General features: G+C 40.1%; 1 protein-coding gene across 2 annotated transcripts; it reads left to right on the top strand.

Annotated features, from left to right (window-relative positions):
- The first annotated feature begins 297 nt into the window (after positions 1 to 297).
- Positions 298 to 14,759, top strand: gmps (guanine monophosphate synthase). Of its 2 annotated transcripts, none has more exons than XM_023299587.3 (16): positions 298 to 486; positions 2,044 to 2,216; positions 2,356 to 2,470; positions 2,873 to 2,970; positions 4,349 to 4,452; positions 4,746 to 4,939; positions 5,715 to 5,880; positions 6,133 to 6,284; positions 6,516 to 6,689; positions 7,171 to 7,276; positions 7,514 to 7,629; positions 8,895 to 9,020; positions 10,200 to 10,315; positions 10,469 to 10,599; positions 11,755 to 11,927; positions 12,755 to 14,759. In XM_023299587.3, the coding sequence occupies exons 1-16, from the start codon at positions 460 to 462 to the stop codon at positions 12,854 to 12,856; spliced, it is 2,073 nt and encodes a 690-aa protein (XP_023155355.2). In that variant the 5' UTR covers positions 298 to 459; the 3' UTR covers positions 12,857 to 14,759. The 2 variants fall into 2 exon arrangements, with proteins under 2 accessions (XP_023155355.2, XP_054868353.1); XM_055012378.1 differs by lacking the exon at positions 298 to 486 and adding an exon at positions 961 to 987.
- The last annotated feature ends 57 nt before the right edge of the window (positions 14,760 to 14,816 follow it).

Raw genomic sequence — 14,816 nt, 5'->3', positions numbered from 1 at the left:
GGTGGAGACAGCTAAGAATGAATAAGGACATTATTAAGCATTTAAACATGTATGTAATGTAGATATTCTTGTGGATTCCAACCCCATATTAGTTAGGGGTGTTCCATGCAAAATGAGAACTGCATATATATTTAAAATACTGACTAATATGTCAATTTCCTCCGAGCCCAGCCCTCATGAGGCCACTCTGCCATTCTCTTTTTTCAAACATTTTTTTTTTATTATTTAACTTTGCGCTCCACCCATGAAAACACAGACATATTTATTTAGTCTGCACCCACTGTGAAAGTTATTCCCCAAGCCGGAGGAGGAGAGACCGTGACATCTTCCAACCAGAGCCCCAGTGTGCTTTTCCAACAGTAGTCGGCGTGCTGAGCCAGGAGCTAACAGCAACCTCTCTGTGAGACCTGGGACACCGAGGCGAAGAGGAGAGCTCATTCCACTACACGGCAGTCCTCCATGGCTCTGAGCAACGGAGACAGCAAGGTCAGTGGAGCGGGGAGTACCCGCAGCTCTGGTGCTGGGTGGCCCGGCCGACTTCGTGTTAGGACGCCGGTTGTTGCTGTAGCTCCCCCGGTTAATTACGGCCTGCGTGTACCTCGGGGGGGAAAGTTAGGGAGAACGTAACGTTATCAACAGTACCGCTGAGGAGCAGTGAGTACGCTGCTGTGTGCCTGTTGCAGTATTACATTAACATGTTGCTCATAGCCGCTAACTAGCCGGACCGGATGTCTCAGTGGTGTTTAGCCTTTGAAGTGTTTATTTTGCCACCAAACGCGGTTGTCTCCTTCTCATGGTGGATCCCCCTCAAGACGTTTCAGCTCCAAGCACCGCGTGGGTTTTAGCATAGCTCCGCTAACCTAGCAAGACGCGCTGCTAACAGGCTAACGCTCGTTACTACGGGGTTCTGTCGGTGAGAAGCTCGCTACACTGGTCGTTTGTTAGCTAGCTTTAGCCGGGCTGTGACAATTTCTAATGACAACACTGGTAAGCCTAAATCTCGTATTCTGATAGCTGTGGCGTTCATTTGCAAAACTGAAATGGAGCTTGTGGCAGACGAACTATTTCACTCGGCTGCTGTCACACACTTTAAGCTAACCTAATGTTAACTGTCAGTTTGCTAACGTCGCCACTAAGCTAGTACAAGCAAACTTGCGGCTACCGGTTTGACAACCGGAGCTACTACTGCTGTTACCAGCGGATCTGGTAAAGTTTGCTCTAAAACGACAGACTAGTTCTCTTGCAGTCGTGGCTGCTACAGCTCCTTTGATTGCTGATTTTGATTTATAACGGTTGCGCTGCACTTTAGATCAGAAATCGGAGAAGATTGGTTGTACAGGTAATGCAACTTGTTTTCAGTAACATCCTCGGAAGTGTTTCCACTCACCACGTGGGATCATGTTTCTCTTCTTGCAGCTCTTGTTTACTCACTTTTGCTCTTTATGGAGATTAATTAGCTGTACTGAAATTTGCTTCCCAAACTGGAATATATTACCATATATTTATTTAAAAAACAGCATGCAGTGAGAAACACTATACTGAATAGAAACAGCGCAATCTGCTAGAGTCTGGACAGCCCCACTAATAACCATTGACTTGTGGGTTTCATGTGATTGTCCTGATGGCCTTAATGGTTGCAGCACGTTTGACAAGAGTGGCTGTCTGTCTGCATAGTAGCTCATGAGTCCATAATTACATTAGGCCAATTTGAGTCACATTTTCCATGGGGATGTCAGAGGTGGACCTCAGTTAAGGCTAAAAGGAATTGGTTTCCTTATGCCGTCCCTCATCCAAACCACTCCAAACTTTTGATCCTAAAATAATATTAATGTGTACACTCTCCAGAAAGATAATATAATATGTCTGTGTAGATTCTCAGTCATCCAAGTCATGGTAATCCTAAGAGAATTACTGAAAGCAACTGGACTTCTGTTTTCTTTTTTCTTGAGTACATTTCATCTCTCATTTAGGAGGCTTCTTCAGTTCTGAACTGTGGAAACGCTAACAGCAACACTTTGTACTTGTCAAAATGTGTGCCCACAGCTGGAGATCAGCAGCGCAGAGCAGAATGGGTCATGTGAGGGTGCGGTGGCGATCCTGGATGCAGGAGCCCAGTATGGGAAGGTGATTGACAGACGGGTGCGAGAGCTGTGTGTACGCTCTGAGATCCTCCCCTTAGAGACCCCGGCCTTTGCTATCAGAGAACAGGGCTACAGGTGAGAATGAAAAGCACATGTGTCAGAGCTGTTTCGTCCTGTCAGCATTTTTATCTCAAGATTCTGTCAATATTATAGTGTTAAAAGTGCTTTACAATGTAATTTAGGTTGATTGTTTTCTCTCTCTTCCACGCCTTAGGGCAATCATTATTTCAGGAGGTCCAGCGTCTGTGTATGCAGAAGATGCTCCCTGGTTCGACCCAGCCATATTCACCATAGGAAAGCCTGTCCTTGGGATTTGCTATGGAATGCAGGTACCTGTACTCATGCAGGCATACACACAATATGAAACTGTGATTGTTGGAATGTTGTATAGTGAGTAGGTAAACAATCCTTTTTCCAGAAGGATTTTGTTCAAGGAAACATTTGGGTTATACAAATTGCCTCTGAATAGCAACACATTAATATCACTCCATCCCAAGCTGCCATTCAATCTCCTGTGCTGGCTGGGATTTCAGCACCTTCTTCAAGGGTACTTTAACACTAGCTAAGAAAGATGAGCGTATTGCTTACTTACTTTACTCGGGTGACCTGAAAATTAAAACCGGCAGCTTCTCAAGCACACTTCTCTAAACAGCAGACAGTTGTATCATTTTATCATACTGTAATGAAGTCTGTGTTCAAGTATGAACTCTGCTGTTTTGTGCATATTACAGATGATGAATAAGGTCTTTGGCGGCACAGTACACAGAAAGAGTGTAAGGGAGGATGGAGTGTTCAGTATTGGGCTGGACAACACTTGTTCCCTTTTCAGGTACAGTGGTTTTCTCTTGTTTTCTCTTCATTTGTTTTATTTTTGTGTGCACATCATTTCCATATAGGGGTTTGGCAAAATATTAGTCACACTGTTGAATGTATGACAGTCCAGTACACCTCCACCATCACCACACACCACCCACTATGACCTGAATAAACACCAACAAAGACTAAAAGTGTAGAAGCTTAGTAAAAGTAGAAGTTAGAGCAGAGCTGTTGCCGAGCGATTTCACGATTAGACCAAATGAAGTAGCTAGTGAGTGTACACCTCAGTATATAGTATACAGATTAATAGCAAACACAGAAAGACTGTATACAGTTGACATTAGCACTCTATAAATAGACAAGATGATACAGCTTTTTTCCCTAACTGGGCAGCATAATTCCTTCTCTGATGTTAGCTAGTGCATGCTGCTGTTAGGAGATTAACTTCTTGTGGCTCCACTGCCTGATATGTTTATGAAACATTAATATTTTGCAGACTTGCAAAGCTGTTAATTGGAAAATTCAGTATGTCTACAGGTAATCGCTTCAAAAGCCACATGGAGCACTGTAGATGAGCTCATTTATGCTGCACTAGATGCTGACTGAAACATCGTATTTTTACACCCTATGTTGCAACCTATCATGTTCTGTGACCTGATTAGGAATTTCAGCCATATTGTATTCTACTTTATAACCATTTGGATGGTCATATACAATAGATTGAACAGATTGTAGAGGCCACTAGGTGTACATATATGTGTGTACAGCCAAAGCACTGCCTCTCAGTTGAAATGGATCACTTGACAGATGATTTTTGTGAGCTAATTACATCAAAACAACAATTGACACATACAGTACATCGTGCTTTTAAAGGTAAATTGTTAGTGTCACATTTGACACCTTGAATTCTGGTCAGTCAGAATTACCACCACTTATTTTGATGGTGTAATCAGCAAGAAAATCTATCTCACATTTGTTCGTTTCCTCGCAGATAGCCTACGTAATTGCCTGCTGTCAAACCATTAATATTCACTATAAAGAAACTATAAAGAAATTGACTTTTTTCAGTGCCTTTGCAGTGGCATACCTTTTTCCTCAGAACATGAGGACAGAGTGTTGCAGGTAGTGTATAAGACATGACTGCTGCCTAACTGGTCTGTCCCAGTGCCATATTTACTACAGAAACTGCAGAAGCATTCCAGCAGCCACATATTTCCCCTGCTTGTTAGACAAACCCGGTACTGCAGAGTGAAAAATGAATGACTGCAGTCTACTTTGCACCCTTGACTTACTGAAAATGCTAATTGTACAGATGTAACTATCATATGCTTATTAATGTTCTCTACACATCGCCCTCTGACGCGTGTATGTGTGTGTGTTTATCTTATCAGAGGCCTTCAGAAGGAGGAGCTGGTCCTGCTGACACATGGAGACAGCGTAGACAAAGTGGCTGATGGCTTTAAAGTGGTGGCCCAGTCAGGGAACATCATTGCTGGTGAGGAGCACATAGGCTTTGACCCTGGTTTACATAATCTAAATCAATAATCTACTCATAGAGTGCAAGTTTTAAAAACAGCTTTATTTAGATTGCATGGTATATATTTACATCTGAGACAGCCTCTGAGAATAATGTGTAACTTGTATTTGGAGTTGTAGTGTTTTTGTCCCCTGTCTGTTTTATGTTGTGGTTTATGTTAATACTATTTTTTCTTGAATGAATTCTGTAAAAAGTGGCATTCAGAGAGAATAACTTGCATTCCCTTAAAACATCTCTGTTTTCCAAACTAGGCATCGCCAACGAGCAAAAGAAGCTGTACGGGACACAGTTTCACCCCGAGGTTGACCTAACGGAGCGAGGCATGGAGATGCTGCGTAACTTCCTCTTTGAGATTGCGGGATGCACAAGTAACTTCACTGTACAGAACCGCCAACAGACCTGCATCAATGAGATCAGAGAAAAAGTAGACAAGTCTAAAGTTCTGGTAAGTGGGAAACTGCTCAAAGCTTTGTGAATGTCTGTATTAACATCCAAACATTTTTTTTAGGGCAGACTTCAAAAAAAGTAAGAAGAATATTTTCTTGGCACATTTTTATCTTACTATGGGAGGTAATTTGGCTAAAAGTCTGAAGCTGGGATGCTCAGTGTGAAGTGTGGTAGCCGCTCAGGAAGTGAAGACAGCAGTGATGTTGGGAAGTTAAGTAGAACCAATTAAACTCTCAAATTAAACTGTTCTATGTGAAAAGAGGTAGTCATCTCCCTCTGCGTCTGCAAACTAGGCTTCATCTCAAGGGAGTATAAAGGCAATAAATGAGTGTGGAAAACAGGCTCAAAGCAGAGTCTTCATACTATTTCTTGTTCCTCAAATACAGTGTAGATAGATTTATCACAATCTTTTACTATGCTCTTACTCTGCTGAAGCTTTTCCCTACAGCAAGTATGTCGTTTTGGATGATTGCCAAGAGCTGGTAGTCGGCTAATTAAATGTAAAGCAGTGTCACGGCTGTAATATTTCTTTTTTTTTTTCCTTTTTTTTTTTTTTTTTTTTAAAACACTTAATATTTTACAGCCTGCCAGCAGATGAAATACCAGATATGAATGAGTCATAAAATGAGAAGCTGAACTGAAACTAAATTACACATATGCAGTTAATTTAATCATAGAAAGGTGATAACTGGTGATAAATGGTTCTGATTTTATCCTAGACCTGCAAATGACAACGTTGAGTGTGACTGTGCTGTTTTTGATTATATCTTCAGGTGCTACTGAGTGGTGGAGTGGACTCAACAGTTTGCACAGCCCTCCTTAACAAAGCTCTGAACCAGGACCAGGTGATAGCAGTTCACATTGACAATGGCTTCATGAGGAAGAGAGAGAGTCAGAGTGTGGAGGAGGCCCTCACCAAGCTGGGCATCAAGCTTAAAGGTAAGGATCAAAGTGAAGGTGATCTTGTTATACGCAGTTGCTGCAGAAATTTTTATCTAATAGGAGTTCCTAATGATGTCAAGGTAGAAATTTATTAGACAATCATAGTTTTTTTTATTGCGCTTTACATCAACCTCTTCACGTATTTAATTAGTCTTTAATACATTTTTTGAGAAGAATGCCTTTTTTGTGTTTCTCACAATCTTATTGTATCTTTTGCTTTCCTCTTCTGAAAAATATTGCGTCCTTCAGTTGTAAATGCAGCACACACTTTCTATAATGGAACAACAACCCTTCCCATCTCTGACGAGGACAGGACGCCACGGAAACGCATCAGCAAGACCTTAAATATGACCACCAACCCTGAGGAGAAAAGGAAAATTATTGGAGACACGTTTGTTAAAGTGAGTAGCAGGTTTCAAGTGATTCTTAGATGAAATGTCCCACATGTGTTACTGTTTTATCTGAACCTGCCAGCCAGCATGTCTACCTTGCTTTTCTATCAAGTTGTACATCCACATTTGACACATTTCCAGTTTAGCTAAATTGTTTACTAAACGTTTGTATGCGTCCGTCAGTATGGCGGTTTCGTTTTTTTTACCATTTCCAGTTTGTGAATTATGTGTGCTTCACAGGTGGCAAACGAAGTGATTGGAGAGATGAATCTGAAGCCCGAAGAGGTTTTCCTAGCCCAGGGTACCTTGAGGCCTGATCTCATCGAGAGTGCCTCTCATCTCGCCAGCGGCAAGGCAGAGGTCATCAAAACACACCATAACGACACTGAGCTCATCCGCAAACTCAGAGATGAGGTATTGCATACTTACATATGTTCTTGCAAATACTAACTTGATTAATTTCCAAGCATTTTACGAGTTGCTCACAGATTCTGTTAAATATTGTTGCTGATCACAAAAAAAAAAAAATCATGACCATTACTATATTATTAGCATTCCACTAACATATCGTTATATCTACACATTGACTTCTCATAGTGGAAAAGATACTGCAGAACCCCTGTGGCTAAAATAAAGCACCAATCAAATGCTGTTACAGTGTAGAGCAGAGCTTATGAAAGTCTAAAACCAACTAAGTATACTCCATGGCATTTGAAGAACAACTGAAGCTTCAGTGAAAGACATTCATTCTCCTCCTTATTAGCTGGTTAATGTTCATATATTGTTCAGTGTCCCTTGGTTTGCTGAGTCCTTTCAAATAAATGCACGACTCTGCAACACCTAAACATATCCCAAGCTGTTGCAATGCTGATTTCACTCCTTTGTAATCCTCCAGGGAAAAGTGATCGAACCACTGAAAGATTTCCATAAAGATGAGGTCAGAGCGCTGGGCAGAGAGCTGGGCCTGCCAGAAGAGATTGTCTCTCGGCATCCTTTCCCTGGCAAGTACATAAACACACATGCCTGTGATGTGACTACTCTGAGCAAGCTTTATAGGGGTAATTTGTATCAGTATAACGGTTGATGATACTGGATTTTGATCTCTGTCTGCCAGTGTCTACTTGGACGATCCGTCTTCTTTCCATCATGCAGCTTAGTTATGCAGATGAACTCAAAGCTTCATTGTTTTTCACTCTATTATTTGCTTAAAAGTGATCATTCTCTCTCTTTTTCTGTAGGTCCTGGTTTGTCCATCCGGGTGATTTGTGCAGAGGAGCCTTACATCTGCAAGGATTTTGCTGAAACAAACAACATCCTCAAAATCATTACAGACTTTTCTGCAAGTGTCAAAAAGGTCTGTGTGACATCCTTTTTCAGTGGAGTTATCATACAACAGCTTCCCACTGTAGCTGATTTCTAATTAATGTAATTGCGGCTGGCAAGGAATTAAATCCCAACATGTCCAATGTGCTTCTTGCTGTTTTTCTGCAAGATTTGCATGGCAACCCTTCATACTGACACACCAGTTTGCATGCCAGCATTTGCACTGAAGCATGCAAATTTCTGGTGCTATATTTAATCACACATTACTGAAAACGCTAACCTCAGCCAGTGCTGACATTGTACACTATGTGACATGCTATGTTAGTGGAGGTACACAGATCCAAACAAGTCAAAGACATGTACAAAACTCAGGGAAATCTTCCGCTTTCAGTGAATCAGCATCTTAGAAATAATATGTGACATATTGACCTTAATGTATCAGAAGCCTAACAAGTGAATCAGCTCAACGCATCAGCTATACCAAACTACTGGTGAAAAGTGAGGTCATTCAAATTCTACTAAAAAATAAACAGCTCATGCACTTGTTTAATTTGGTGCTGTAAACAGCCCATCAGCAACTCTATTTTTAGCAACAATGTTTATTTGTAAGTTGCCATTTCATTTCATTTAGTTATTGCTTTATTAAAAGAGGCAAAAAGAAAGGGTACAGTGGAAGTTCTGTCCACACAACAAATGAGATGACCTTTGTGACTGTTTGTTCTGTCTGTTTTAATTATAGAGTTAATAATGTCCAGCCTCTGCTGGTTGGTTGGATACATTGCACAAACAGACAAATACCCGAGATAATTAAAACACGAAATATGTGGAGTTGGTGTTAGATAGTTGGGTTTTCACTTTGCTGCTTAAGGAAGGAGGTTTACACGTAAGTTAAATTTGAGAAAATATGCAATATATGGTCGGATCAAAGACATTTCAGGATCAGTTTTATCGTCCATAAGAGTGTGGCTACTTGTCAGACTACAAAGTAAGGATTCATCACAGGGAGCTGCTGTACATGTGAATTACAAATTTGAAGTGGGTTATGGATCAGTACTTATGCAATGTTATTGAAAAGCTGAAGAACACCACTGTAAGCTCTTGTGAAAGAGCATATTGGTGTGACATTTGATTTAACATTTCGAGAGAAAAAAAATCTGGGCCAGCGTAATAAAACAGATGGTGAAGTGGAAGCATTCTCAGAATGATCCGTTAGTCACAGAATAGAGCAGCATCGGTCAATATGCTGCTCTCTGTTCAATTCCATATTCACAAGTGGCTTCTCTGTTTCCTCTTCAGCCCCATGCCTTGCTGCAGAGAGTCAAGTCATGCATATCAGATGAAGAGGAGGAGAAGCTCATGCAGATCACCAGCCTTCATTCACTCAATGCCTTCCTGCTGCCCATCAAAACTGTTGGTGTCCAGGTGAGTCAGCTGATCAAACGGCACATAAAACCTAATCAGTCACTCTTTATTTTGATGTTGCCTGTTTTTGCCCAAATTAATAATCAGTCACTGAAATGCATTCAGCAGAAACAGCTGCCACGCAGTTTATTATTAAGTCAACTTAGGTTTTGTTCAAAATTTGTGGATATTACACTCCACAAGGCCTGAATGATGAATAAGAACAGGGATTGTTTTGACAATTTAAGTGGGAACAATCATTCCTTCATTTCGTTTCCACTGAAACAAATCTACAAACGGATGTGATTTTTGTTGTGATCTGTTTCCAAACAAGCGTGCTTCCTTACATCTGGAGATTCTGGTTTGTAGGCCGGGGTAACACCGCACTGCTTCAGTTATAATGATATGTTGTGACATATTTTACGTTTCATCAAAACATTGCCATTCCTGCAATTTGAATGTTGCTCCTGACTATATTGTCATTTTGAGAATGTTTTAAAACTCAAATTCATTGACATTCTGTCAAAATAGTCTCAAAGTAGCTCTACTAAAAATGCTTTTCTAAGGCCCATCTAATAATTTAAGGGTTAGTCCAAATATAGCTTGTTTATTGTTTGTTTAGGACATTTGAGCTTCTGCATATATGTGAGTCCCAGTGTTTTTAGAGACAGTGGGCCTTGACAAAGCATGTGTCACCAGCTGTTTGTCTCTTGTTGTTTTATAACTATAATTAAGTGGTCAACCACGAGACACACCCACACAAACTGCTCAAATTCTCTCTTTTTGTTTCTCCTTGAGCTAAGGAAGTATTGGCTCTGTAGAAATGGTTAAACGTGACTAAAAGAACCCACTTTCCAGTAGTTAAAACTGACCTTCACTGTTGCCTGGACAGAAGGGATGGTCATGACTTCTTTCCTCACTCAAACATTACAGACAGCCAGTATGTCTTTGTGTAGGTGTGTCCAGAAAGCCAGGGAGTTAAATTTGTTCCAAACCTCAAATTGTGGGGTAGACGGGAAAGGGTAGACAAACACTAGCAGCTTTCATTGCCTTGGCTGAAAATGGAATCAGACAGCTCAGAAATTTCACTGGTTAACCCAAGTAAACAGTTTTTTTTGTGTGAAACAGACTTCTTTTTTCCAATTTCTTTTTTTGCACCTCTGTAAAACATTATAACAAAAACGTAATCTTTTGTCTCAGGGTGATTGCCGGTCCTACAGTTACGTGTGTGGCGTCACAAGTAAAGAATCTCCACACTGGGAGTCGCTCATGTTCCTGGCCAGACTCATCCCTCGCATGTGCCATAGCATCAATAGGTAATGCACACATCTTTGTTTAAAGCTTCCCTCCTCGTCTGTCCTCAGTGATTAGAAACATTAGGATTCAGTGTTGTGAAAGATCAGTTGGCCATATAAGCCCTTCATTCATTCATTCATTCATTCATGTATGTATGTCTCTCTTTCTTCCAGAGTTGTGTATGTATTTGGATCCCATGTGAAGGAGCCACCAACAGACATTACCCCAACTTTCCTGACCACAGGCGTTCTGAGCACGCTCAGACAGGCTGACTTTGTAGCTCATTCTATTCTTAGAGAGTCTGGTAAGTGTGTGTACCAGAGTGATTTCAAATACTTAAAGCTCTGTAGTATTTGGGATTTCCAATAGGAAGGAAGCATATGAACTTGCTTAAAATTCTAAGACTAGAGATAAAAAATATTTCAGTGAGAAGACAAGTAGTGTCTTTACACAGAAGTGAATGAAGTAAGTAAAGAGTTTGCCTTTATCAATTTGTTCAATTACAACAGAGATTTAACAAGTCGCTACTAAACATGGTAAAATAAATTGCTCTAGACTCAACAGTGGGAGCAATTTTCATAAATACGACAAAGATGTAATTGGATTATCAGATATTTGCTTGACATACTAAATGTCCTTATTGTGGTTATGATTCAGCTTGGTATTTGACTGCTCTAATTTAAGATGTGACTTTTAATTTTTTATTTTGAAAGATGTGAATTTGAACATTGATCTGTGTCCACATTTCAGTGGATGGAGCTGTAATAGCCTTGTGTGCAGAAAGTAAATAGGATGTGTCCAGGTTGGGGCAGCCACTAAGGACTATTTTTCTGATGATTAATCTGTTGACTGTTATATGGTTAATCTAAAAAAAAAAATAAAAAAAAAAAAGCACAACAATTTTTTTCCCAGAACACAAAAAATCTAATTGACCATTTTGTTTACATTAATTATACTTTGCATTTTCAACTTTATGAGTGAAAATTCTAAAGCAGCCATGAGGACGCAAGACATTGAAGAGCTCCCCACTAATGAATGGACAACACTGAAGGTGGTTTTGCGGTGCTAATGGGTGTTTGTGAATTGCACTTGCATTGCTGTTCATACTGTTAAAACTTTGTACAGTCAAAAAAACATTTTTGTCTGCCCCATCAATCCTTAAATTTGGGGCTATCAATATGTTTCTGCACATTCAAACTATGAAAAAGCTGATCATTTCTTTGTAAAGGTCCAAGAAACGTAAACATAAAATAATGGGTTTAGACATTAGACACCGGCTCTGCACCGTTACAATCTGCATGACTCTATCTGACTCAAAAGTATTTCTTCATGTCAGATGGTGAAGAACATTTGCAGCCACAATAAATGTTTTGTTCTACTCCACCATTCACATACGTCCAGACAGAATAATACATGACAAAAAACATGTTTGCTGAACTTTTCTCTCTTTCACCTTCAGGCTATTCCGGTAAGATCAGCCAGATGCCGGTCATCCTCACCCCCCTGCACTTTGACCGTGACCCACTGCAGAAGCAGCCGTCCTGCCGGCGCTCTGTGGTGATCCGCACCTTCATCACCAGCGACTTCATGACAGGCATCCCTGCCATGCCAGGCAACCATATCCCAGAGGAGGTATACCATAATCTAGCCTCTCAACTTGGTGATAGCATCTCTCCAGATTTGGTGGCATTAGCTTACATCATAATAGTTACTTAGGTTTGGATATTGCAAATTATCAACCCAAGACTTATTCAACCATCTAAATCAAGCATTTCCTGGGTGGTCTTTGCTCCTGTCTTGTTTTTACTGACTGTGGCCTCAGTGTTCACTGCAGTGTAAAGTTCAGCACCTCTATGGAAACAACACGACAGTGACTAGAGGTATAGAGAGTTCAAAATGTGTTTTGTTCAATATGACAAAATTATAAACCATAAAAAATTAATTAAATATCTTTAATAAGTAATTTTGCAAAGATTGAGAAAAATCCCAATTTCAGTTTATTTTCATACTTATCTGCTCTGTGCCAGCGACGCCTGCAGTTCAGTTAAAAAGTTCTTGATATTTTGTCACGTGTTGTTTACAGCTGAGTCACTCAGGGCTTCACAAATGTGATCAGCCCAGAATAATTAGATTGTTATGAAATATAGTTGGTGTGTACAATTTATTTTTGTCAAAGTGAGACATGTAGAACAAAGTTATTTTTAAAAAAAATATATAATTTAAAGTTTAAATTTCCCCAAAGAAATGGCATATGACAGAGGAGTACTTAAGGACCCTTCTGCAAGTTGTTTTTCACTGTGACAAATGGTACAATTTTGACAGAATCCATAGAATAATAACAGGAGTTTTAAACCCACTGGCGAGTTTCAGGATTCAGTGGGTCAAAACAAGGAGCATCTTCATTTGCCCCTTGAGTTCAGTATTTTAATAGTTCGCTGTGTTGTTGTCTGTTTCGCCAGGTGGTGCTGAAGATGGTAAACGAGATCAAGAAAATCCCAGGCATCTCCAGAGTCATGTATGATCTGACCTCCAAACCACCCGGCACCACAGAGTGGGAATAAAGCGCAACATGGCATCAAACCAACAGGCACTCACACACACTGCACAAACACACTCAACAGATTACTGTGAGGGCTGGTGAACTGCTCTCCTTTTCTATCCTTCCTCCTTTCCCCTCCTCCCCCCTTCCTTCCACCTCCCTCTTGCACCTCCCTTCCTCTCTTCAACATTCCCATGGACGGCAGACCCTACTGTGACTGGTGCCCACGCAAAGGCGCCACTGCTCTGCTCTCCCCACCACTTTTCCCTGGTCTTAATATTTTTGGCGATAGGGATTGATTAATGTTGGTTATTGATAATATATTGTCATTTTTGATTCATGTACCACAATGCATTTCCTCGCTGTGATGAAAAGGTAAATTGCTGCTTCCTTTTGTGAGGTCACCCATTAAAGGCAAGTGGCAAGAAGCTGTGAAAGTTCAGTAAGTGGACTTGATGTTGTGCCTCAGGATGCATTTTAGGACGAGTAAAACATAAAAACATGCATAGTGTCAAGTGGGAAAAAAGCAACAGCAGAAAGCGGGGAGGGGTTTGGAAAACATTGTTTTTTTTTACATCAAATGTTTTTGTTTTACTGTTGTAGGTCAGAATGTTCTCAGCCTAAGACTATCCTCTCAACTTGTTCATTTTCACTCTCTGCCTGTATACTGTGCTATGACGAAGGTCGTCTGAATAGACAGCCTATCTGACCAATCAACAATTTTTAAGCTTTTTATTTTGCCAAAAGTAGAATATACTGTAGTTATCTATAACATTGTGGGTTCCTGATGATCTTCTCCAAGTTGCATTTGTCGACAAGAGCTGCTGACTTGTTGCCGTACCCATCGTGGACGGCAGTCAACCCAAGATTAACTTTGGTGTAACGACTGTGGAGGAGGCCAATATGATGGGTAACTTTGTATGTGCCTGTTCTGTTCTTGGTTTTTCTTTGGTGTGACCTGACCTGGACTCTGATGTTTCCAGAATGGAGGATATAACACTGTTTCTCCTCATGCTGCAATATGTATGCTTTTTATGAAGAAAAATAAAAAGGCAAGAGCACTAATAACAAAATTCTAAGTACAGTAGAGTTTATAACCACGTTGTGTCAGTTGCTGTTGTCACTTCATCATGATTTGGCTGCTCTTTTGTTGTGCAGGGACACATTTTTACACATTCTGTCTTTTGTCACTCATAAGGCCTCGGTGCTTTATCGGCATAACAAATCAGATATTCAGTGGAAACATCACCTTAAGTGTGTCACTCTGTAGTGTCAAAGGTCAAGTTAACAGTACTGTGTGTTGCCATCTCCAGCATAAGTTCACTGTCAGAAAGACATTACTGCTTCATGTATTTGTGTTCTGTACTGTCAGAACATTCAGTGCATCATAATCTTTAGTCTTGTCGTTTAGACCTCAGTGAATACGGTGCTCAGGTTTAACTGAGTTTTAAAAAGTGTATTGTACCCCGTTAGAGACATTTCATTCAGATGTGGTGGTTCTCATGCCTCCAGAATTTGTTTTTGTGCCTCTCATCCCTCTGTTATATCCTTAACCTTTAGTGGCAAAATACTCCTAATGCAAAATGAATGGTTTTCCTAACTTGTCTTAACTGCTATTAGTGCTTCTCCTTCTGTTCTGCCTTTAATATATGTGTATTTTTTTTGTTACATATGTCTCCATAGAAAGCATCAGCTAATAATGGTCATATTACTTTGTAGTTGGATTTAATTGAAATATCAATAAGATTAAGTTATGCAATTCTATGTCTGAATTTTTTTTGTTTGTTTTTTTAAAAATTTTTGGTCAACAATGCTCATTCTCCTTAGTAATGTGCCTCAAACCAACCCACTGCATGCAGTTTCAACTATGACATTTGTACAATGGAAAACTGAGCTTTAATAAAGATCTCAATGTTGAAACTTCACACTTGTATATTGAGCAAATTATCTGCTTTCCATCATTATTTTTTTATCCTTTCGCC

This window comes from Amphiprion ocellaris, chromosome 7, assembly GCF_022539595.1.
Source record: "Amphiprion ocellaris isolate individual 3 ecotype Okinawa chromosome 7, ASM2253959v1, whole genome shotgun sequence".
In the NCBI taxonomy this organism is placed as follows: Eukaryota; Metazoa; Chordata; class Actinopteri; family Pomacentridae; genus Amphiprion; species Amphiprion ocellaris.
The sequence above is the reverse complement of the archived record's forward strand: the minus strand, read 5'-3'. Positions and strand labels throughout refer to the sequence as shown.

Coding starts and splice junctions, on each gene's coding strand:
- gmps (XM_023299587.3), top strand. CDS start 460: ATGGCTCTGAGCAACGGAGACAGCAAG. Junction 7,277..7,513: donor CTCTCGGCATCCTTTCCCTG/GCAAGTACATAA, acceptor CTTTTTCTGTAG/GTCCTGGTTTGTCCATCCGG. Junction 7,630..8,894: donor TTTCTGCAAGTGTCAAAAAG/GTCTGTGTGACA, acceptor TTTCCTCTTCAG/CCCCATGCCTTGCTGCAGAG.